Source organism: Pleurodeles waltl, chromosome 7 (genome assembly GCF_031143425.1).
Source record: "Pleurodeles waltl isolate 20211129_DDA chromosome 7, aPleWal1.hap1.20221129, whole genome shotgun sequence".
Taxonomy (NCBI): domain Eukaryota; kingdom Metazoa; phylum Chordata; class Amphibia; order Caudata; family Salamandridae; genus Pleurodeles; species Pleurodeles waltl.
This window is the reverse complement of record NC_090446.1, coordinates 809,263,272-809,289,372: the sequence shown is the minus strand read 5'-3', so window position 1 is coordinate 809,289,372 and position 26,101 is coordinate 809,263,272. Positions and strand designations below refer to the sequence as shown.

The 26,101-nt window shown below is 39.6% G+C and overlaps 1 protein-coding gene across 1 annotated transcript in view; it reads right to left on the bottom strand.

The window, feature by feature from the left end:
- The window catches only part of SLIT3 (slit guidance ligand 3), an 892,819-nt gene that overhangs the window by 265,851 nt on the left and 600,867 nt on the right, over positions 1–26,101 (bottom strand). Inside the window, exon 7 of the mRNA XM_069199342.1 lies at positions 9,944–10,015. Within this exon, the coding sequence (XP_069055443.1) occupies positions 9,944–10,015 (72 nt within the window). The remainder of the gene's footprint in view (positions 1–9,943; positions 10,016–26,101) is intronic.

Sequence of the window (26,101 nt, the reverse complement as noted above, 5' to 3'; positions counted from 1 at the left end):
CGCCTACATTTACATCACTGAATTGACCTTTTTCCCTACTCTAAACCCTTTCATTGTTGCTTCCTTCCACTCATCTCTGCAACCACATCCCACAACACTGCTTGCCTGCCCCCACTACAAATCATAGGCCTGTGCTGCCACTTCGCAACCCCCTCCCACAGGACTGCTTGTTTTTTGTGTAAACATTTCAGCAACCAAGTAGTGCAAATTCACTTTGCTCCCCTTCCCCGCAAAAGTACTAAAGAACCAGCAATTTGTGACTTACCTAGAGAATGACAACCTGCTAGATTTATCACTGTCCTGATTCCGCCCCAAACACAGCACTGAAACCGCCCTGATCGCTGCTACGGACATTATCAGAATACTCTTAGACCAAGGACACTCAGCCGCTCTCATCCTCCTTGACCTCTCAGTGCCATTCGACACAGTCTTCCACCACACTCTGCTCAGGAAACTCCACTAGATTGACATCTAAGGAGACGCCTCAAATGGATCACTTCCTTTCTCTCTGGTTGGACACAGACTATCCACCTCTCACCTCTCAGCCCAAGCCTACCATCTGCAAAGTTCCCCAAAGATCCTCCCTCAGCTCTACCTTATTCAATGCCTACATTATCCCCCTGGCCAACCTCGTAAGAAGCCACGGTCTGAACATTGTCTCCTATGTAGAGAACAAGCAGCTCATCGTCTCGCTATCCAAAGACTACTCCAAGTCCAAGAGCAACTTTCAGCTCTGCATGAGCAGCATAGCTGACTGGATGAAGGAGAGCTGCCTCAAGCTCAACACAGAGAAAACCAAAGTCCTGCTACTCAGAAACTCAGGGACAACTCCTGGTGGCCATCGTGCCTAGTGTTTTCCCTCCTCACCCTGACAGAACACACTTGCAATCTAGGAGTCATCATCGACAACAAACTAAGAACAAAAAAAACAGGTCAATTCAGCCTCCTCTGCCTGCTTCAGCACCCTCTGCCTCCTATGCAAGATCTTCAAGTGGCTCCCACTGAAACCAGACAAACTGTCACACGAGCCCTCGTCAGCAGCCACTTGGACTATGGTAACGCTCTTTACACCAGACTCACGATACAACTCCCCAAAAAACTCCAAATCATCGAGAACGGAGCAGAAAGGCTCATACTCGACCTTCCAAGACATATGCACATATCCACACACCTTAAGAACCACCACTCGCTCTTTGCACACAAGCGATGGCAGATCAAGCTGCTGACCCTAAACATCCAAGGACCTGCCTGCCTCAATCACCGCCTGAACTTCCACCACCCCACCAGAAACCTTTGATCCGCTGCCCTCTACCTTACCCACGCCCCTGCATCAGCAAGAGCAACCACAGAGGACACGCCTTCTCCTACCTGGCTGCAAAAGCATGGAATACACTCCCTCTCACCTTAGGTCCTCTCTCTCCACCCTGGAGTTCAGAAGACAGCACAAGACCTGGCTCTTTGACTGAGTCCTTCGTCTGGACCCATGAAGCATATATGGTTCCTGGATACCCTCATGTGTGATAAGTGCACCCTACAAATCCACTGATTGATTGATTGAGAATGGCTATGAAGTTGTGCACAACCAGGGATATAGCTCTGAACCACTCATAATGAGGACGACTGAGGGTTGTTGCAGCACAGAGGTTGATTAAGCTTTCCGACCCTGGACCTGCTAGTACCGTACAAAAGTCGTACATCTACCCTCCACAGTAGCGCACACAAGATAGGCTCATTGTCAGGAGAAGGTGAGACATAACCTTGAATAACCTTTGTCACATAGGATTCACAAGCTACAATGCTGACATTTTCAATCAAAGAAAACAATCAATTAACGAAGGAAGGCCCTATAATCTACCTGTGCCAATGTCCAGGTAGAAACCTCAGCCTTAAGTTGAGACAAGGCAACAACTGCTTTAGAATGTACAAGGTGTATCACCACAGCAACTGACTCCATAGTGCCACTTCTTGATTGCTGGTAGTTTACGGTGAGGTTGGGGAAGTGCCTGTGTAAACACATTTGTGCAGGGTGCTTCAATGTGCAAACAGCCATGTGCTGATATGAGGGTCACCTACCGGAAAGTGGGCTGTGGAAAACCTTTTAAAGTTGGTATAATGCCAGAATGTCCTCGGTGAAAAAATATAACATGAACTAAAAATGTGGACAACGAACATGATGTGAAGTTAAATATATTGGTAGGCATAGTTTTACCATACATAACATACATGTACCATGATGATTTATATATCTTGAATGAATGTAGATGAGGAGCTAAAAATATACTTACTTCAATATTCTTACATTCACTATATTTTGTTTCCTTATTTTAGACACAATATTTTTGTAGCATGGTATTTCTGTCCACGGTGTTCAGACATATATCTATGCTCACTTTCATTAAATTATGGTTGTCAATATTTGGCCACAATATTTTGGTAGAAAGATGATCAATTCTCTATATCTTACCATACAACCTAAAATGTCTGGTATTTTTTCAGCTACAGTTTTTTTCCCAGACATTTGAGAACAAAAATAAATGTTTCCAACCAAAAGGTTTTTTATCCACTAATGGAATATTCCCAATTGTTAGTTCAAACTTAGGGGCCTATTTTAGAGATGATTAGTGTTGCTCTTGCACTATGCAGCATGAGGCAGTAGTGACACAAACCTTAACTCAGATTTATGATGCCAGGCAAGGCCACTTTGCGTGGCCCTGGGAGGCTTCATAAATCTGGAGAAAGGCAACGCAGCGCAAATCACTGCATTGCCTTACTCTGCCCTGGGAAGGCATTCCATGGGTGATATGTGGGTGTTCACACGCAGCTCCCATAATTTTTTATGCATTTCCAAACCAGAACTGGTAAACCTGGGAATGTGCCAAAAAGATACACCTTCCCAGGAGAAGTGTAATGAGAAGAAATATCTTTATTTCTCCTTGTAACTTTCTCTTTCTATGTGTGCTGCTTTTTGCAGCACACATGGAAAGAGGAATATGCCTCTCGGATTGCTTTTGTGCAGGAAGGTGTGGCCCATGGTACAAGGGTGTCTGCATTTGCACTAGGCTGCCAAAAGGGCTCCAGTGCAGGTGAAAAGGCAGGAATGCACCATATCGCTTTAAGTAGGGTGCATTCCTGCCTTTTCCCTGTCACGCAGTGAAACACAGCAAGGTGACTTGTGCTGCGCTGTGCTGCGCGACTTTTTCGTAAATAGGCTCCTTAATTTCTGCAGGGGTGTGTGATAAACTTATGTACACCCAGAACGCTGAAGTGCTGTAGGTAACTTTCCCCCACAAGCAGGGCTGGTCGCTGTCGTTGCTGTGCTGCCTAACAATATAGGACGATATATCTGCCCCTTAATGATTGCGCATGGAAACGGGTTTCAGGTGGCAGGAGGCACCAAAATGTGCAACAATTAAGCACGTGTACGAACCCATCCCCACGTATGTTCCGTCAGCTGAAATCCAGACCATTCTCCCGCACGTGGTGCATTTTAGTGCTGGGCGATTCATCTTTCGCCCACCACCCTACTCCCTCCCCCTCCCCCCCATCACCCCTCCACGGCCCGTGCACACCCACGACGCATCCTGTGGTCACAACCTCTTTCATTCCTTGTGTATTTCAAACCCTTAGCGCCTGGTATATCAAAGGGGCTTAGGCACTGTGCGCCTAAGTGGAATGCGCTGATCGGGGCCTCAGTTCACTGAGCAGAAACTGTTGACAGCTATGTCGGATGGTGTTAAAACGGCAGCTCCTTGAGGGGGGCTATCTCCATGGCACGTGGCACCAGTCCAGGATAACAATTGGGTTTAGGTCACATTATTTCTAAACTAGTGTGGTCTGATTAACATGCTAAGGAGAAAATCTTTCTCACCTTGACAGAAAGTAATCTCTTCTAAGCAGGGATGTATTCCCTGATCTCACTTAGCGCTGCCTGGCCTCTCCTGTACTCGTTTATTTCGTCTTTTTTCAGAGTCAAAAAGGAGCGGTGGCTTCCAGTTACTAAAATACGAGATGTTTCGGTCAGAAAATAAAAAATTCTACTTTTTAAAACCAGTGTTGTTATTGATATTTGAACGGACTTTCCAAAGAGGCAAAGTACAAACTACTCCCCGCTACCCGTTCCTCTTAAAAACATTCACTTGCTAGCATTATTTCCAGACTATATAGGAAATATGCTCTTTAATGTCCCATATTTAAGAACACATTTCAGTTTTTTAGCCTGGATAAAATTGCATTTCGCAGTGTTTTGCGGTGCCCATGATGTGAGGAGCAAGGGAGGCCGGGCATTTTGTGTGATCAGTGGGCTATTTACGCGAGGCAGAGATATAGCTTCAGGGGCGTATTATCAGACAAATTAATTCAATACTTGTAATAAGTGAGAATATTCATTTTTATAAATGTGTCCGCGCGTGATGAAGGAATGGGTCATTCAGTGGGTCATTCATTGGTGCAATTGAGAAGTGGACAACGGCCTGTTCATCCGTTGTTACAATTTTGTATTGGCCTTCGACAACACACAGCAACGGGAGAGCTCACTTCAGCTATTGGCTGACTCCATTTTATTTAATCACGTGCACATCTTCCTTAAAATAAGTGCACAAGATGGGTGGTCAATACTTTACTTTGCCAATGGTCTTTTAAATATCCTTTTTCAAGTAATCATTGCACGTTTAAATTATGTCTTCAGATTACAGAAAGTCAAAGCCAATTAGTACTTTTTTGTGTGGCAATAATGATCATATATTCATTCTGAGAAGTATTACAAGTATACATAGTTTCTATACCTGTAATAAATGCAAGTGCATTTAATGACGCCCCTACTGTTTTAATAAATTACATAAATACTTATTTTTTTTAAATTAAAAACTGTTATTGCCAGCATATGCCCCCCGAATATCGGTGGTGGCGTATTTACTTTGTTTGCTTCTCTATTTCATTTTTGTGGTATTTGCTTGTAATAAAAATAAATAAAAAGAAAGTCAACCATTGCAAGGGTTTGTAAAGGCAGACCTATTGGCTAGTATAACTCTTACATCCCAAAGAGTGCAGCGCATAGAAACGTAAAGAATCAATCTGAAACAAACATGAGCAGTGAACCCAGAATAACTTTCCGTTCTCTGGAATGGGATTGCCGTCTGTGTGTGGATAGATGGAAACCATTACAGTTTTCATCGATTTCAAACTAGCTCCTTTAATACGGCTGAATTCAGATGATCATTCAGGTCTGCCTGTAATGCCATGAAAGCACCTCCCTAGATCCAATCATAGTTAGTAGACGGAAGGTAAGATTCGAAACAAGAGAGTAAGGATTGGAGGCAGGGAAAACTGCAAAAAGTTGTCCCGTGCTGCATGCAAACCACATTTCTGTAACATGAAATGCGATTTAAAAGGCTCTGCCTGCACAGTAACAGAACAAGCATTTGGCAGGAGGCCTCTACAAATGGATGAAGGCAAAATTAACTGACATCTGAAATTCAATAAGACAAAAACAATAAAACCAGTTGCAGAAACCTCAAAAACGAACTATAATTAGGGCTGGGGTGAAAACTGTTAGGCGGAGACAGATGCTAATTTGACTATATAGAATAATGTAAATATATTAAGGGTGTGCAAAATTTGTGTAATTTTCTTTTACGTAATTGTGCAAAATTATGTGAAATGCAAATCTGTCATTTCGCACCACATTTTTTCCACAAAATGCATCCTGGAACCAACCTTTGATGCGGGAAACATTCCACTCTAAGGTAAATAATAGTAGTGCAAAAAACACAATTGCCGCAAACAATAGCTGTTCATATTTTGGTTGTTCGTGTTATTTCCGTGCTCAGAACTGTTGCACAATTGCATGACGTGACATAATTGTGTAATTTTGAGAAATTTGCATAACAAGCACAATGTAAAATTCCCCAAATTACACGAGTTACACCAAGAATAGGTTAACTTTCTTGTGGGCCTAATATTATCCAGGTGAGGTAAAATAGAGGGAATATTATCTGCACGTCAGGGTTAGCAGGCAACAGTACACGTTTATGAAGTTTGTTCGCTTTTGTAACAGAGAACTCAAAGAACGTAGGAAAAACATAAATTGCACATCTATTAATGTTTCAACCTGTAGTACTGGTGCCCTTATACAATTCGTGCCTTGTTCCTTTTTGTGTCAACCACATACTATGCCAGCATTAGTGATGCTACTATTGCATGCAATGAAAGCCTATGAGTTCTTTGTATACAAGCAACTAACATAACCCACTATGTATATGTGACCATCGCCCTGTTCGAAGGCCAGAACATGACTGCATATCAGGTCCATCAGGAAGCATCCCTCCTCCTATATTCTCTATATTGTGGCCCCTCATACCAGACCCTGCTTCTTCATGTTTCTCTACCTATGATTTGTAGTTTGTTCATGAGGATGAAGTGGCATCTCTTGCATTCCTCAATAATATCCTCCTCAGGAACACAGTACATACCCCTATAGTGTAGCCACCTTATGGCGTGCAGAGCGAACAGGGAACCCTCACTAGAAATTTGGAAACTGTCTCGATTGTATTTACTCAGTCAAAGACACATAATGAAATATTAAATGGCTAATCATAACTGTGTTATATGTATTTAATGGGGTTATTGCATAGTGCTGCAAGCCACGGTGCACTAGCCGGAGAAAACGTAATATTTTTTAGCTCGTGCCCTACATTAGGTTGTTTATAACTTCTTGAAGTTAAGCTTTTGTCTTACACACATCAGACATACTTATGCTTTTATTCTCAAAAAGATAAAAGGATAATGAGGAAGTGAGCTCTGACCAGTAGGTTTCTAAAAGATACCTCGAAACACAGACTACTGTACCAGGCTTGTACAGTACCTATACTCAAGCACAGAACTCGAGATGGACTCCCTGAAAGGATTCACAGAGATGTCTTAGAGCAGTTTTCCATTATCTTTGCATTTGGATGCACATAGCAGAATGGCTTTTGTAGGCTTTCTAGATGGGCTCACTTAGTTAATCACATAATACTATGTCAGTGCAATGGCAATGGTTTTCTTAATATCTCTATTTTTTGGGACTTGACCCCATGGATTGCATTTTACCGCTCAATTGCTTGAGAGTACATGCAGGTATGAGATGAATTGCCATATTCTGGTTGATACCACTTTTGAGTTTTCACACTCAGGAAGTCAAGCTAGGCCTTTACCAAATGCAGTGCAGTTGATTTTGGAATCCTAGATGGTGCTGCTCTTTGCCAGAACCTACATAGTCCCATTAAGCAGCATGCTAGAATCCCTTCACCAAATCTAGAGGCAAAGATGTGCACAATGTTCAACGCCCTCAATTTGACGCAGCCAAGAGTCTTGTTCACTCTTCTTCCCATCTCATCTCAAAAGGTCCTAGATGATGGTGAAACAGAAGTTTCAACTATCTAAAAGCACTGACATCAAATAAACAATAGTTCCCATCTAGATCACTCACTGGAGCATCAGCAGCACTCTGGAACGGTTTACAAATCGACTCAAAAACCCAAGTAAATGCACTACGTTTTCATAACAATGTAAAATCTTATCCTCCACTAAATGTCTAACTGGTTATTCTCAGCGGCTTAATGAATTGCTTCCCAGGTTTTATTAGTAACCTTAGATTACTGTTCTGAATAAACTAACACCCTCAAGAAACATAGAACGAACTCTGTAAAACATGTATTACAACTACTACTCTCACTACTACTACTGTTACTACTACTAATACTACTACTACTACTAATAATAATAATAATGATTATGATAATATATACATCACAGAATGGCTAATGACTACACTTTACCACTCCTTTTGAGTAAAGGTTATTCCGACCTGTACGTTTAGCATCATTACTGCACTGTGGACATTTTATGTGATCAGTCAGCTAGTTGACTAGCCTTCTATTAGACATTGTTGGAAGCCTCCCTAAAGCCTATGTAGACTATATTCCAACTCCTTCAGACCAGTTTATACAGGTGTCCTGCCAAGGAAGAAGAACTTTTAAGAGCTCATTAAAAAATGGTCATGGACAGAAACATATACATACTGGTGTCAATGAACCAAATGTTCTGGTAAAATATATATTTTTTAACATAAACGTATACTTAAATTAAATGTATTTGCACTTTCTTTTTTTTACTCAGACAACACATTTCATTCCTACGTTCTTGGGACATCCTCAGGGCAAGGGGTAATTTGTGATGAGATTCCTCTCACCCTGATGATTGCAGTACACTTCTATTGTAGAGCTCGCAAATCAGTTATAAAAAGGTGCAAATTGAAGCAGCAAGAATACAAAGATGCATAACTGGTAGATTTCTAAATCTATTAATTTAATACTTTACTGAAGCTTGTCTCCGCTAATTGCGTTACTTTTCACTTTGAGGTGCCACGTTTCTAAATATTTATAAAATCTTTTTCCAATTGTTGCAATCCATTACATCTTTTATGCTGTTAAAGAAAGTGCAAACAATTCTCCGACAAAACGTGACAGATGTCACATCTGCCATATCACAAGTTTAACAGGCTATAACACACAGGTAATATGGCAGACAGGACATCTGTCTGGTTTGTGACTTACTATCCCTTCTGCTAAACTCTACATAAGGCTCTATGTATTAACACCAAACTCCTTTATCATTTACAATTTACAGTATTCAGTGCAAAACAAGTGTTATGAGATTAGGTCAGAAGCAGGCCATCATTGCTGGTGAGGGGTGTCTGGCTCTCCACACTCTTTTTCAAAGGTGTCTGTCAGGCTAAAGAAAAGGTCAGCCTGTCAGACACTCACCATATGAGGTGTCAAGAAGCCAGGTGCTTTACATGTGCTAATGTGCAGGCACCTGAAATCCTGTGCCAGGTTTTGCTGGGCTGAAGATCTCACAGCACTGAGGGCACTGACATAATCAGCCCAGCAAAGCCCTGCGAGGACCCTGCCCCTCACAATGAGAGGGAGTCGATGACACAGTCAGCCCTGGATGCTTCAGGTTTAGGCCCTGAAATGCCCTAGGCTGACTACCTATCAGTGAAGATGACAATAGCCTTCCCTAACTCATCACAGAGTGAAGTGCGATCCGTGAGTCTCCCTGAACCCACTGCACTCTGTGGTGAGTTAAGGACGGTCCTCCTCTTATTGGTTAACACTTGACAAGGTTAACCAATGAGAGGAGGTGGAGGGATCTTCCATTTCCTGCTTTCCCTCCCGAAGCCTCTAGATCCTCATGGGTTGTTGTGCTTCACCATCTAACCAGCCGTTGGCCCTTTCATTACCTGCAGCCTGGTAAGGGCCTTATTGATTTTTGGGTGCATTTGTGAAGGTGTGTGCATGTGTATTTGTGTTGTGCAGTGAGTGCAAGTGTGCGTGTATGCGCATGTGAATGTTTGGGTGAAAGTGTGTGTATGTACATGTGTGTCTGCTTGCAAATGGATGGGTATGGATATGTGTGCGCATGTGTGTTTGTAAATTGCATGTGTGTTTGTAAATGGATGGGTGTGTATGTGTGTGTGCTTGTGAATGGATGGGTATGAGTGTGTGCTAGTGGATGAGTGGAAGTGAGCCTGTGCATGTATGCTCGCCACTCTGCTTCTGCAAGTTACCAACAGCTGCTGGATTAAGTTACATTTATCTGCAGATTGGGAGCCTTTTGCAACTGGGTTCCAATTTGATCTTGCATCACTTTCTGGAACTGCATCACGGGCAATAGATTTGCTGTGCAGAAGGTAATATTAGAAAAGCAAATCATTTACAATGTTTGGTGAAAGGAATGGAAGGCAATACTAGTAGCAAAGAAAGTAGTAAATCCAGGGACTAAGCATGACTTAAGCAATCAATTGGTAGGAAAGGGTCAGATGTCCTTTGTAGGTTTGTTATCCTGTAGTAATGGCAACATATCCCAAGGCTGTGCTGTCAACAACCATTCATTCAGTACTTACAGAGTGCGAATCTTCGGCATGTGGTTGAAACTGGTGAGGGGAATGCGGCTGATGTTGTTGTTGTTGAGTGTGCTGGAAAGAAAAGCAGAAGGAAATCAGCCAATGAATCATTTACACTCTTTCACCAACATGCAGTATTTATGGGAACAAACTAATTTACGCTTCAGACAGGAAATTCGGCTCTCACAACAAGAGGACATGCTGACAAATATCTCCGGAACAATTTGTGAATTGTCAGGAGAGATCTCCTTCATGTTAATGGAACCCATCCCGCAGACAAATAAAAGGATTATTAGCTGGCATGCGCTGCTCAGAGTTTGATGCTAGGGCAGCAGCCACTGGAGGATTCCCTTTTATTCAATGAAATGAAGGAACACGATGGTCCTTGAAGCCTTGTCAGTACTCCAAGTCTGCCACAGCTGATGTGCTTTGGCTTACGGATACAAGCAGTGTGGCTCCTCGCACTACTCTGGCAAGCTGTCCAAGGCAATGTTCATTCCAGGGGCTCTCGCTGTTCTCTCTATCCTTATTTCAAGGGATGCTTGCTCCAAAGGTTAAACCTCTGGTAGAAGTGCGAAAATGGAAATCATTTTTTGCATTCACCATCAATTTGATTCGAATGTGAGCCTCTGTTCAAACACCTCAAAACTTGTCTTATTTCATAAATGTAGTCTGTGAAATGTGTGCTCTTTTTATTCTTCACTTAGATGAAGTAATTAGAAAATCCTATAAGGAAATCCTCTAGGGGCTTAATTTAGTGCTGGGTAGCGGAAAATCGACTGATGGTTATGGGAACTGTTCAGTTCAGAAGAAGGTCCACTAATGAAATTTATTCCACCATAACATGTCTATAGAAATGCCACCAATGGTTTAGTCTCTACTCTTAGCAGATGAATATATTTCCACATATTTATTTCATTTTTCGTGGACAGGTGATGGAATTAAATCTGAATCACAATCATCACAGCTGCATTAACTACAACTGTACAGAAACCCGCTTTACTCATCAGAGAGACAAGACATGGCTGTAAAATTCTTACTCCTCCTCCCCTGACACATGTGTTCTGTGCAATACATTGGCTGCTCACTGAATTAGTCCAATCACTACTTTAATTCCCGATCCTCAGTGACTACTAGTTTCCTGATCCTGTGCTGTCCCTGCTGGGCTTCTGTGGCTATTGTTATCCAATTATACGCCTTCTTTCAGTCAATGAAAGCTTGGGGGGTGTCACAAATGAGTGTGTCTAGTGGTATGTAGTGATCATACACATCAGAAGGGGAGGACAGTGAGTTGAAGGAATCTCATTTCTGTCGGGTTAGCTGAGAACTGTGAGCCAGGGAGGCTCCTTACAAATGACGTATGTGCCATTCCCTGAATAGCCCCGGAAGGGAGGGGGAAGAGGACAAGCCAGGTATGGAGAAGGATGCTGCCTTTATTTCACTTGCGTATCTGGAGAAGAATTGTCTGAGTATTCTACTGGGTGCAGAACTCCACTATCTGGATCAGTCTTTAGGTCAACAAATTGTTGAGCGTTAAATGTCGAGAGTAAATCTAAAATGTGGGAAAGATTATCCTAGAAAATGAGATGGGTGCATGAGATGGTGATTTTGTCCAAGGGAGCTCAAACAGTGAATATTCACATGGTTTTGAACTGCAAGGGTAGAGAAGAAATCATTCAGGGCTGGAGGAGACAACATCAAACAAGTGTATTCTTTGAGCGATACGTGCCTAAGTATGGAGTACTTTCCATAGTCACAATTTACAGCTTACTCAGATGATTGTAAGAAAGACCACTGTGAATCGTGTCGCTAAAATAAGGTATGATGAACAAACTTCTATAATGAAGTTTGGTCAACAAAAGTTCCTGGAAAAAGTGGTAAGGTCTGAAGTGTCAAAATATGGTTGCACCATTTCTGCAAAAGCTTAGATGAAAAAGACATTTTTGGGTTAGAGCCATAAGCTGAGTTTGAGAAAGAGACAGGAATATTTGCCTGGTCCACATGAAAAACAATTTTTTCAACGTTTTTGGTATGCGTTGGGTGTGCCAGGAGGTCACAAATAAATGTGTTTTGTACACGAAGACCTGGAGAGGTTGCAACACAGCAGCTTTTGTTTAGCTTTATCATGTAATTAATAAAGTTATTTTTATCACTACGACTACCGCATTCTTGGGATTGTGCATTGAGAACAGGTCATTCTCTGCCTTGAGCGAGCACCAGTGAGGGGCATGCCACGCTGCACAAAAAACCCAGAGATAGATGGATATGGTTGCTTCAATGCACAGAAAGACAAATGATCACACTGCGATACCGTGAAAATCTGCAGTCAAAATCCAAAATGAGCCTTCTGCTGTTTCGACTTAAAAAAAACAATCTACTCAGGGCCTGGTGGCTGTCCCACCCACTAAGGCGTGATCCTTATGAGGAACTCATGGAAAGATGCTAACAAATTGAGGGATCTAATTTTGAGGGGCATGAGTGCATCATCTGTGAGCATCATCTGTGAGCACGCAGCTCGGACTCCTTGCTTTAGGAAGGTGAATGATAAGAGGACTCAACGGAGATAGAGATCGACTCAATATTCCTTTGCCCAGACCCTCTGCTTCGTAGATATAATGGACATAAAATACAATGAATAAAGACAGCATGGCTATTTCTCATCTGATTCTCAGGTCTGAAGGGTACCTACTGTTCAAAATCAATGTTGTCTATATGACCAATACATTTGAAAATGTTCGGATGCGACCATAGGAACATACTTGATAATGACTTTCTCGCTAGAGCACCACCATTTGTAGTTTTGATGTTTTCATGCTTTAATAAGCTGTTACTTATCACCAACTCTTCGGCGAGAACCAAATAATGTTTGAACGCAGCTCCACTTGACACTGCCTCTGACAGTGACAGGATCGTACTTGAAGGAAAGCACGGGTGTCAGGACCACGTTCCATCTGCAAGAACAAAAAGCTCTCAAGGAACAAAAAACCCTTTAATAGCCGACAGCGGGATTCTCTGCCTGGAACGAGAAAGGAGTTACTTTGATGAGCCTCGCCCTCAAGAGGTTAATCATGATTAAAAAATCCTAAACTCCTGAAGGATGAATAAAAAGCCTTTAAAACCAGACAAAGACAACTTCCCAGGAATGTCCTCAACTTGATCAGAACTGTTTCCTTAGGCTGCAAAGGAGGCTTTCAAACTGCTGTTTCAAATTAGGCTCACACCAAAGGAAACACATCTCATGGGGGCTTTGAAAAGATTCTCCCTTTATGGAGAAAGCCAAAGCATAAAGGTTCTAAGCGAGGTGGATGGAAATCCAAGGTGAAATTCGATTAAGACAAAGAAAACAATGATTGGTGCGGGGTCACAGACCATTGGAGTGCCCAGTCAGGCTTAAGAAAAAAGCTTCCCTCCATATCCTGCACTTCAGAAGGAGTGCATGGGTATAAAAGAGCGAACACCAAATTGCTCCTTCACCCTTTGCGTATGCAGCGCTTTGTACTCTGACGCGCTCCTAAGACTGCACTGAACTCTACAAGAATGCAGAGTTACAGAGTCTGAGATTTTGACAGCTCAAACCAGACAGAATGAGACAACTACATTTTCCTCTTAACGGAGATGTTGTTTAATTAAAGATAAGAATAATATCACTAAGGGCCTGATTACGACCTTGGCGGAGGGGATTACTCCATTACAAACGTGAGGGATTTCCCGCACGCTGTATTACAAGTACCATTACAAGTACAACACATTTGTGATGGAGTAATCCCCTCCGCCAATGTTGCAATCAGGCCCATAGTTATACAGAGCATGCTGCCACGGAGTCCTGCCACGGAGTCGTGCCTTTATAGCATCAAACAGTTCATGTCACTATGACTGAACTAGATGGTGTTCACTTTATTTACATAAAAGGATAAAAGGCTGTGATTAGGATCTGCTGAGATTAGATTATTTAATATTATTGTTAATATTTATTTCAAATTGGAATTAGGGTTAGTCGAAATCCGAAAAAATCCACCCAGTGTCCAGTGGTCATAGCCTAATATCTGTCCAATAGTACAGGACACTAGTGCACTGAGCATTTGATGTAACCAGAGACTACTCTGTTTCCTATTTTTCTCACCCACTGGGCGTGGCCAAAGGTCATTTCCTAGCAATGGAGGGATCCGCGGAGGGTTCTGGGGAACAGACAAATTCCAAACAGTTAAAAAAAAAAAAATCACTATCAATAAAAACGAAATCAATTAAAACTAATTTTATGTTAAAGAGCACTATGATTTTTTAGAAAGATCAGTGATCAATCAATGTTATAAAAGTTACAAATTGACGGAAAAACGTAATGTAAAGGAGTGTGATGGTTAAAATCCAAACCTCAAATAAATACTATAATATTCCATTTACTGCTTACTGCAGAACCATAATCCCCCCAATAAACAACTCAGAAGCTCACACATATTATAATTAATGATATCACTGAATACATCACACAGGGCAACTGCCACAATTAGCAGCTGGATATACTCAAAGGAATTACACAAAGGGGAATTGTTACAAACCCACTGTAAATTTGGTATGATAGAGACTGGAGACTACATCTAAAAAAACATTCTGTCATAACATAAGCCATTTCAGAGCGCATACATATATGGAAGTGCATTTTTACAGCTTTCTTAATTTCAAAATCTATGTTATTTCCAAACAGGGCAGATAAGAGTTCATAGCATATTCTATATGACATTCCTGGTTATACACCTGGAAATTTGCATCTGCCTCTGGAATATTTGTGAAGTGAAAAAAAACGTAAGTGGACGGTCAGACAGAGACGTAAATCTCCACATGTGCTTTTATATTTTCATTAATCAAGCCCATAAAATCCTAATATGACCGATAAGAACAATCTGTGGAGAAGTACATCTGCAGCTGTTACACTTTTAAGTAACAGATATGCTCACACATTAAATTAAGATATATGGCTGCAGTAATTAACAGTGACAGACGCTAGAGGTCCTCGCAGACATTACATGAGATGAAGGATATTATGTCCCATGGCATCAAACAAGAGTGGAAAAGAGCAGAACTGTGGCCCTCATGTGACTCACCAGCGAGGTATGTTAAATCTTTGCTGAAGAAAACCTTACTAGACATTGCAGTAGACACTACTGGTACAGCCACCCATAGTTCCTTATTATGAGATATTTTATGGACAAATTCATTGAGAGATCAGTTTCCAAATACCAGTAGGAGAGGGATTGTTGCCTAACTTCCAGATGAGTGTACTGCCTGGACGAGGCAATGCGTGATCTGGAACGACCTTAAGACAACAGTTGATGCAGAAAGGTTTGCAGCTAACGTGCTACTTCATCTGTCTTTGGCTTTTGAGGCAGACCATCACCCAACCTTAGCGCAGATTCAGACTCTGTTTTCAAGAGACTAGCTTAGTCTGCATCTGGTTATCTCAAAATGTTTACAAGTTGTCACACTTCCAATGTACAAACATCTGTACCCAACATTGATACAGGAGTTCCTAATTTTTTCACTCCTGCTATTCAACATCTCAGCCCACTCCTTGGCATTTTCAAGAATTCGGTCTTCAGCAATGCCGATGACACACAAACACACACCGATGAAATATGTGATTTCACGCACCAGGGCTATGTATTGTGACTCATTATATTCAAATCCTTCTTCAAGTAAGATGTGGTCTTTCCAGTGCAGGATTAGGACAATTTTGGAGGCAGTGTCACAACAATATTAATTCCATTGACTTGGCTGCATCAGGTCCATGGGTAGATGCCGGGGTGGTCCAAGAATCTTAGGTATTTTTTCAAAATGTCCTTTAGCTTTTTGAACACCTTCCTATTATGTACTGAAAAGGTCATTTTCAGGCCAGTTTCTTGTAATTTAGTGCCAATTATGGTGGTGACATAGAGCAACAGCCTTACTTACTCATATGGAATCGCCGGCCCTCGATAAATGTTGAATCTTTGTGTGTAATAGTTATCAATACATAACATCCTACTTACAAAATGACAGGCATCCTAAAAAGCAAACAACCTATACAGCAGCACTAGGGGTTAATGTGAGCAACGAATATTATCAGACAGAATGTGTTCTCATTCTAGTGACAAGAGCTGAAGCTGCTAACCATATACTGACCTTCCTACAAGATGCCTTTATGCGGCAGTGCGTTTAATTATGTTTTACGCGCATGTAAGCGTCTACAAGGACAACGTGGCCTATTAAGGATGCACTAAGAAAGATAATGGAGATGCGGCACAATGTCTCAGGATGTTGTGCGGTGCTTTAGTGAAGCCCATCCTCTTCACTGTGATCACGTGGTAAATCTGAGAGGAGCTGCCTACCTTCTGCGCGTCATCAGTTTACTGTATTCAAGGAGCTATGCTCAATGGTACATTTGTTCAAAGACTTTGCTTTTGTGTGAATCCTTTCAAAACACTGAGTTATTACCATGGATATTGAAACTATGCAGTTCTGTGGCCTCGGCGTTTCCCAACATTTATAGATTTGCCACACTTTAGATTCAGTACTTCATCAGCTGTATAATTAGCAGATTTCAACAAGAAATATTTTTTTAATCTCAGACAAAAGTTTAGAAAAGTGACACATGTTGTTACATGCGTCGGCAGACCCTGCAATGGATAACTGGTCAGCTTTCATATGCTAAACCAGTACTGATAAGGCCCAATTGTGCTCAAACAGCATTAACGTGTCTTAAAAAAAAGACAAGTGAATGATGTAGTTCTGACACAGAATGGGCCACATTATGCTTCATAATTTGCCTTTTCTTGCCACATATCTTAGTCAGCCCTGACACATAAATTGTTCCTCCACTGCCCTGTAACTCAATTGGCCCCTGGTTATGGCTTATTACTTTTCAATATGCATTTATTTACACTCACCCTCTAAAAACGGAATAATAATCCATATTAACTATTATGGGTATTTGAGTAAAAAGAGCCAAATAATAAACTGCCCTTCAAGAAAGGAGAAGTATCAGAAGTCACAGAAATGTTTAAATGAAAGTAAAATTCCTTGAGGAAGGGGAAAATGTTTTCAAGCTGATCCACTTCCCGCTGAGAAAATGATTTCCCACTGCATCCTGGCGGAAGGACTGTGAGCCACTGCTGCAAGCAGTGGAATGACATGAGAGCAAACATGTTTAGGACTCGTTTGATGGAGGCTTTTCTCCAGGCCCTGGTGAGTGCAGAATGATTGCACGTTAGCTTCACCTTCACATACAGGACACAGAGTGCTCTGCAGCGAAGAAAGGATAGATGAGGACTATGGAAAGGACCGCACAGTTAGGTGGAGACTGTGCTGAAATCCTATTGTTTTACACTGGTACTGTTGCCATACTTTAACTGTGTTATCTTCAGTCACAGTTTCCTCAAAAGGAATATCATCATTTTCTTCTTCTTTCAAATCACAGGTGCCAATACCTCATCTCCAAGCCCCATTTCAAATGGGATGCCTGCAAACGAGGCATTTGGGAAAAGGACAGATAGAGGAATGCCGGCTAATTTATATTGTTATGCAAAGATGCCCTCTATAATAACATTTGGACTAACTCCCCAATATTAATCTGTAACACAAGAGGGTTCAGTTGTAACTTAAAAAATACTTGTTAGAAATACCAAAATACGCTGGAGGCACACCTCGTTATCTGCATCAGAACCCTTAGCCTTATTCACAAAAGCATTTTCGGTTTTAAACGTCCTTTTAGATTTAAAAATGCCTTCATTTGCGCCTACCAGGAATTCAAAAAAACACTGCTAAAAGGCATAAACGATTTAACTACTGTGGGATTTGTCCCCCATTATGGAGAGAAATCTGCAGTAGTTAATCCCACTCATAGGTAGGAAATGGGCCTTACAAGGTGTAGTTTGCCTTACAAGTTTGGAAATGTCATGCAAACGGATATCTGACCCATTTCTGACCTGGACATTGCTTGTGGGTTGGACTAATTCCCCTTCATAATAGGAAAGTGAAAGGATTGACCTTTCATTTGGTGGAGATGTGGGGTGGTGGGCTTTCTCTCTGGGGAAATATTTTTTATTTGTGAAGAAAAAGAGTAAAAGAAAATAAATGTGACTTGGAACATCTGCCCTCCCTTTATTGTGTGGTATTGAATGCTACTTACAACCTCCACTTAAATGTAATTGACAGCATAAAAAAGTCACATTATCAGTGGAATAGTATACATGGAAACTGCGCCTGGCATGGCTTCCAGGTCGTATTGTTACACCTGTTTCGCAAATTAATCAAAAATACGTTCAGACAGAATCTCATAAGGGTTAGGCCTGGGAGTAATTTGAATTACGCCAGAGGAATTGAATTGCAGTAATTCTGTGTTACTCTTTGGCATGGAATTACCAATAATTACGAGATTGCACCCACCACGGACAATGAGAATCATTTGGGGGAAAATAAACACAAAAACAACAAACTTGTCAGGCGTGAGAGGCTGCTTGTGCTGCTCTTCATGTTGTTTTGCATTAAGCACTATTTTCTGAGAGCAAAATGCACCCCCGCTTCCATTTTGGACGTGAGTGTGCATTTTGTGCTAAGAAAATAGCAATAAATACAGGGAGTGAGTTGGGGAAAAATATGCTACAATGCTGTGTTGCGTTTTGCAAAATGCTGCTTTGGGTCCATTTTGGATGCCAGGGGGCATTTTTGCTGTAAGAAAATAGCATTAAATGCCGTATTACTCTCCACACGTCATTTTGTGGAATCTCCATAATTTTGTGGTATTTCTGCGCGATTGTGCTTCAGTTAGTTGCACAAGTCATGCCCACCTCTAATTAGGGCTAGAATAATGCTAAAATAATTATTTATTCCACTTGGTCTAATATGATGTTTCTTATCTGTTTGTTAATTTTATGTCCTTACAAACAGGTAACAACATTACACAAATTGAAATATTTCAGGGCACAACATTGTCGAACACGCTGTCAGTACAAAGTAAGTCCCAGTTAATTCTTCCTCTCAAAATTTCATATTTTGTTTGTGTGATTTAATCATGTTGGTTGCATTCACAGAAACTCGGCGGTCCCAGCCCCCTGTGTACCCATATGAGGGGATTAGTAAAGCTTTACTTTAGCCGGAGACTATCGAGCAATTAGTAACTGGTGTCTATCAAAAGCATATTTGACAGAAAATCTAAATGTAACGATACATTGCAGAAGTATTGGGAATAAAGTGGAAGGTTTACAGAATACATGTATCATGGCCTATGTAGCCCTAGTTAATTTTCCTAACGTTGATATTGTATTGATTAATTGTTCACCTTGAATGTTCCATAACTGATCATAAAAATCCCATTAGCCACACAGTCTGTAGGCGTTCAGCCTTGACAACTGCCATTTATTACAGAAATACTTTAAGTGCAAAAGAACATTTATTAGGTGTTTGGCTATGTAATATCCCTATAACATGTTTTCCACGTAGGGAAAAGAAATTGAGTTTTGGACTCACTGAAAATGGCTAGAAAATGGGACCAGATTGAATAATGTTTCAAAAACATCTAATGCACCAAGAAACCCAAAGATGTCAGAAACCACTCACCATTCTTGTGTTAAGCTTTAGTACAAGTATAAAACAAGTATTTGAATTGCAATGGGTCTCGCATTTGTTCAAGTTAGAGCAATTAGCGTTCTAAACTCCTAACCAGACGTTTTCTTGCCACATAAATTGAAAATGAAAAGTAAAACAGTTTCACATAAGTGAGCTGATTCAAAGCGCCACGGTATGAGCATGAAGGCGACACAGAAAAGGAAAAAGAAGTTCCCTCACAGTCAAATGTATCGGCAAAAGTGCATTTAGACATGCAACAGGGTCGATGTCCAAGGCGGTAACCAAATTGGTCCAAGGAGAGACCAACTTAAAGCATTTACCTATAATAACAAAGGATTTTTGAAGGGCAAGCCCAGAAACAAGCGATAGTGATGGGTGTGAGGTGGTTGTGGTTAAAAGCCCAAATAGATAACACGTCCGAAAAGCATTGCTTCCATGCTGCTATGCTCGACCTAAGAAGACAAGTCAAGAAAAATCGAAATCTTTTTCTCTAGAAAGAGACCTGTTATTGAAGGCAAGCAAAAAACATAGCTATACTAAGTGCATAACGTTTATTTGAAAATACAAAATATGAATTCGATTATTTTACTGTTTGGAGGCCTAGTTGAAAAATTAAACTAAATTGTCCTAGGTGTTGTTGCAAAACATAAAGTTTTAAAAATAGTTAAACCCATTTTAAAGGACAGTTAAGGTTAAGCTATGGAAGTTAAGCATTATTCAATGTGCAGCTTTAATCTCAACTTGTTTTAGAAAATGGCTGCGTGTCTATTCCTTAAAGTGGGCTATGAAATTTCATAGACATAACAAAATAAGCCTTATTCTAGGTAGAACATAATCCACTCATGAATAATTGAATATTAGATTTTCCCATTAAAAAACAGTTTTTCTTGGTTTATTTTAGGTCGCCTGATTTGTGTGCAGTACAGAGACAATAGACAAAATAGGCTAAGACATAACAAAATGGATTTTTTTTACTTCAGGGCACCAGATTCAATTAAAGTAGATGGTGACCAAACAAAATGCTTTGGTTCATGTAAATTTAAAAATAAAACAGCAGAAAGAAAGAGGCATTTTTATTTCCAGACTTGTAAGATAAAACTTGCTCTAGTAATGGATGCACACATAACAATTAGTTCCAATAGTAAGGTAAATGAAACATAAGAATGCCCTGTTAGTATTCCGTGGGTAATTACATAATTACAAATCTAGTCAGATATTAATTAATACAACTTCATTCCTGTATTTCTGTGAAGGAAATGGAAACTTGTGAGAGACCATGAATATCACTGACAAATATCTAGAAACAGAAATGTTCTCCACAAGAGGAATAGAGTAACTTGGGTGGGTGTTTGCGTTTAATTTGATTATGTGTTTGGTAATATGTTTGTCCATGTGCATGCATCTTTTGTCTCCCATTACCTTGTGTTTTTTAAAGACATTCACTTTAGGTATAAGGAAAAAGTAGACTGCAAATTAAATTATACTGCATTGTTCAGTGTCTGAAACTTGATTTAAGTTTGGTAACACCGATTTCACAATGTATACTTAAAGTGGTGCAAAAGCTTGAAATTTTCTTTTACTTTCTTCTCTCAAATTTTCTATCCAACATCAGTTTCAAATTACAGAAGTAGTTGTGCTTGTGCATCAAAGAATAAGAAATTGTAAAACTTTAGCAAAAAATGCAGAATCACTGGAAAAGTCCATGTCAACATATATCTTAAAAGTCAACTTTAAGAAGACTTCTTATATTTCTTGTCTTTAAACAAGGCTAAGCAGTCTAACACTGCTTTTACAAATCATGCAGAAAAAACAGCCTAAAATATCCTTTCTTCTTTTTCATTTCCCTGTACTGACATTATTCTAGCTTTTTCTCTTCTCTTCCTTTCTTGTCAACAATTGGAAATATCACACAACTTCTGCAACAAAGATATTCTTAATGGCTGAAGTACAGTAGCCCTTAAGAAATAGGTTGATTTCACGTCAGTCCAAAAGCAAATGTTCCATTTTGAGGATATTATTATTGTGAATTCTTTCATTGCATTAGAAGATTACAGAGTAATTGGGCTGAGCAAAAAAAAGAATTGTGTGCCAGGGTAATACTGAGAAATCCACATATCTCACCTTACATATTTAAAACACCCAGCAATGAGGACAATATTTAATGTGCAAAATCTAACTATAGCTAGTCTTGTTTTGATCTTATAGTCTCAGATATTAAAGAATTTGGAGAATACAGTTATATAAACTCATAAGCTGATATCAGTGAACTAAATGAATGACATTTCTCCTTTCAAGGTATGCAATAGCGATTACATGTTCAGTGCAAACAGTGTATCATGTGTAGTCATAAAGAAAAGAGTGCTTCAAATAACAATGTACTAAGCTACACTTTGCCATCTCCTGTAACAAAAAATTGCAAAATATTCGATATCCGTTTTTCACATTAATAAAAATGAAAACATACAAATGCACAAATTAAATGTAAGTAGTTGACAATTATTTCAATATATTAAATTTCTGCATGGCAAGTTAAGCTTTTGTCAATTCTGATGAGTGTAAAATACCAACAAAATCCTTTAAAATAGCCCCCGAAAAAACATATTTAAAATAAAACGTTGTCATTGTTAATTACAAAGTGCAAAATCACACATATTTAACAGTAGCTGCCTCTAAAACATGAACATATTTCACTTACCAACCGTGGATTTCACAATTTCAGACATGTTGCTTCTCTGAGGAGCATACACCTACTGGCTGCTATCACTGAATCGCAGTACCACTTCAATCTTCTTTTCTATTTAAATTTCTTACCCAGGTAACAGAAACCATAAAGTGACGTGTTCATGAGCTGATCGAGTTGGGCAACTGATTGGTTCATGAGCAGGGTTCTTGTACTTTATACGTTTTGCAAGTCAAATAATTGAATGCGCAATATGTAAATTGTAATACATGACAATTTTTGTACAGGGCGGGGGAAGAGAAAAAAGGGGGAGGTTAGGCACTTCAAGGCCATTGTTAAGAGAAAAAAAATCATCTTTCTTAGGAATTTATGTATCTTGTTGGATGCATCTTATTTATGGGAAATATATGAAAATAATGATTCTTGCTTGATGGATAAATATGGTTTTGTAATATAATTGTAATCTATTTTTCTACAGCGAGAATTTAATAGATAGATAGATAGACTGGAATACAAGCTAAATAGTCAAATAAAGAGGTATGAGTAAATTTAGTGCTAATCATTGGGTAGAAAAATAAGATTTCAGTGAATATGGTCCGCATGTAACTTAAAGATTTGGATGACATATCAAGTGACTTAACATTATGAGAAATGGAATTTAGTCGGCACTGGAAAATGTGCACTTTATCTATCAGGGAATTCTAACATATGGAGAAGCTGGATGACTAGATGAATTAAAGTAATGTGGTAGATTGGTTAATATATGCATTTTTACGGTAGCCACTGAAATCAACAGTTGAGATAAGAATGGTGTTTAACAAGTCCAATATATGAAGTGGTAGAGACACTTATGCCCCCTCCTTTCTGTATTGCCATTATATAGTAATTAAGCACCCTGCCCCTCTTCTAGCTTAGGAGGCACATTCAAGTCAAAACGCATAAGCGTTACAAAATAATTAGTACAAACGCAAACCATTATTCATTTACAACAGTAAATTGTGCATCAACCTATTTTGTGAAGCCTCTAGGTCTGTACCTAAATGCATCTCAGTATTGTTGGATTCCATGAACAATGTAAATTGTAACAGATTTCTTCAAGCAAAGTAGAAAACTCTCCACTAAGATAGCTTGTGATGTTCATCCCAGTATGGGTTCTGGAAGGAAAATCATTTTATTTTCATGAATGACTATCAACCCCTTATCACGGTAATAACTACACTTAAAATGAAAAGGTTTTAAAATGTATAACTTAATTGCGGACTGAAAGAGGACTCTCGTGAGCAGAAATGGGTGACAGCAAATGCATACAAGTAATTAATGTGGATATTTTATATAAAGGGGTAAATGTCTGTAATTTCAATATAATATTATGTTCAATAACAACCCAATATAAAAATGTATTTAAATTAAGGAAACCATTAGAATCCCAGATCAGCAGAAATTAACTTGTATCATGGTAAGGTTAACTGAAAACCACATTATTTTTTCCTTTAAAAGACAGAATCACAATTTTCTTTTGAACCTTTTCAAACGTGGAAGGTGTATTATATTGATCATGCTTACTAATACCTGGTTGAGATGCAGAAAAACATGCAGTGTGGATGGTTCCCAGTAATTAAAGGGTATACCAGGGTGCGTAAAAATGTGATAAACTTATCATATTGTTAGATTTCAAGCACAAAGGAATGACAAACACAAGGCTAACCTAAAAAGAGTTACTGCTGTAGTGCAATCTGCAATGAAATAAGGATCAAACACTTTGTTGAAATGCACAGGATTTGTAATGCTTAGGGGGAGATTTGTAAATATTTCATTCAACACAATGCAACAAGACTTTGTGCTGCATGAAAGAGCAAGAATGCCCATATTTAACATTATATGCTGCATTCCTATCCTCTCCTTCACTGGCACAATTTTGGCTGCCTAGCACCAATGCTGGCACCCTTGCGTCATGGGGCAGGATGCCTGCATTGAAGGGAGGATTCTTTTTGTGCAGGAAGGGACACCTCCCTGCACAAAAACAATTCTCTGAGGTGTTTTCCTCTTTTCATGTGTGCTGCAGAATACAGCACATGCAGAAAGATGAAAAATACGAGAAATAAAGATATTTCTTCTTGTTACACCTCCCCTATGAAGGTGTAACATTTTGACGCACTCCCAGACCCACCACTCATGGTAAATCTGGTAATATGGCAAAATCCATGGATGGATGTGTGGGAACACCCAAGCTCCACCCGTAGAACATAGAGTAATGCAAGGCAGCGACTTCTGCTGCCTTTCGTTACTCCAGATTTGCCAAGCACCACAGGGCCACACAAGGTGGTCTGGCGTGGCTTGGTAAATTTTACTCTAGTGTTGCATTGCCCTTGTGTTACCTGGTGGGATGCAAGAGCATCGCTACACTTTGATTAATCTGGCCCTGTGCATAGAATTAATAGTGTAAGGAAAATGATTTCAAATTAGAATTGCAAACTAAACCTTAGACGATAAAGAAGACCGTCAGTTTTCCAGCACCAAAAATGAGACTAGTCTTTTAGTTGTACTGACTCAATTCTGTGACATAATATTGTGAAATCTGCATCCCCCATGCACTGCAAAGTATGTTGAACAATGTATCTAATAAACAGTGGGTATGAGCAATGTGTTTTACAAATATCTTTGTATACCTATAAAGATGAAGTTCAAAACAGTAGCCTATTCAATCAAAACAAATCCCACATGCTATTAAACGTTTTGGCAGCAGCTTATATTTCATACACACATTCTCCTCATCTCCCCTATTATTTGATTGCCAAGACACTTATAGAATTCTCTAAGGCAAATGGAAGGAGCTCAAAAATGAATTATTATGTCAAACTAGAATATATTTACACCTAGTTAAAACAATGGTGTTTGACTTCGGGGGTCAGAAACACGAAATTCATGTCTCTGAATTGAAATCTGCTTCCTGATAAAATAGGGATACGAAATACGTAGCAAAAGGAAAATATTATTCCGCACCTCGAAATTCCATATTCTATCCTATTTCAATCATATATGAAACTAAGCATTATTTTTTAAGCAGAAGGTAAATTGTTCACCACCGTGGAAATTCGAAAGAAATTTCCACACCAGTAACAATAAAAATGTGCTCTTTCAGTCAATCGGTTAGATGTCAGGGAAGGTTTGAGCCTGATGATTTGTGTGACTAGCTAAATATTTCAATTATTTAGTCTCCTTCACAGCATCATTAAAGTATTTCAGTTGCACGTCTAAATATTATTTTTCTTTGTATTTGTGAACCAGAATTGCTAGCCATCGCAAAAGAACTGCCCCTGGATGCTGTATACATGTGTTAAACAAAGTAATGACCATATTCAGAAATAATAATGCAAGCAGAGAGACTATAAGCACTGCTTTAGTCTAGCATACATTCTTGCAAAACTTCAATATGTGATTACAGTTTAATACACGAGCTATTAATCCTTTATTTATGATGCCAGTTTCACAGGGGGACAGTTATCGAAAGTCCTTACTGGACACTTTCTCATAGAAATGTCTTTAACCTTTACTCAAAACCTTTATCTATAAAAATTGAGCACCTATGTCAAGGTTAAATGCCTGATCAGATCATTTTGTCTAAATAGGAAACAAAGAGGTGTTACATTTATGAGCATATAGCCTTTGGACTCTTTCTTGACTCTGCGGTAATTATGTGATAATTCCTACATATATATATATATATATATATATATATATATATATATATATTTCAGAATTTTAAAAGGAAGTGTTTCACTTCATCGGAAAGCAAGCACTGTCAGATGAATACAAGGGAATTAAATAAAGCCCATTGGTTGACCTATTAGGCAATTATTTTTCTGATTCAGCATTCAGCAGGTCAA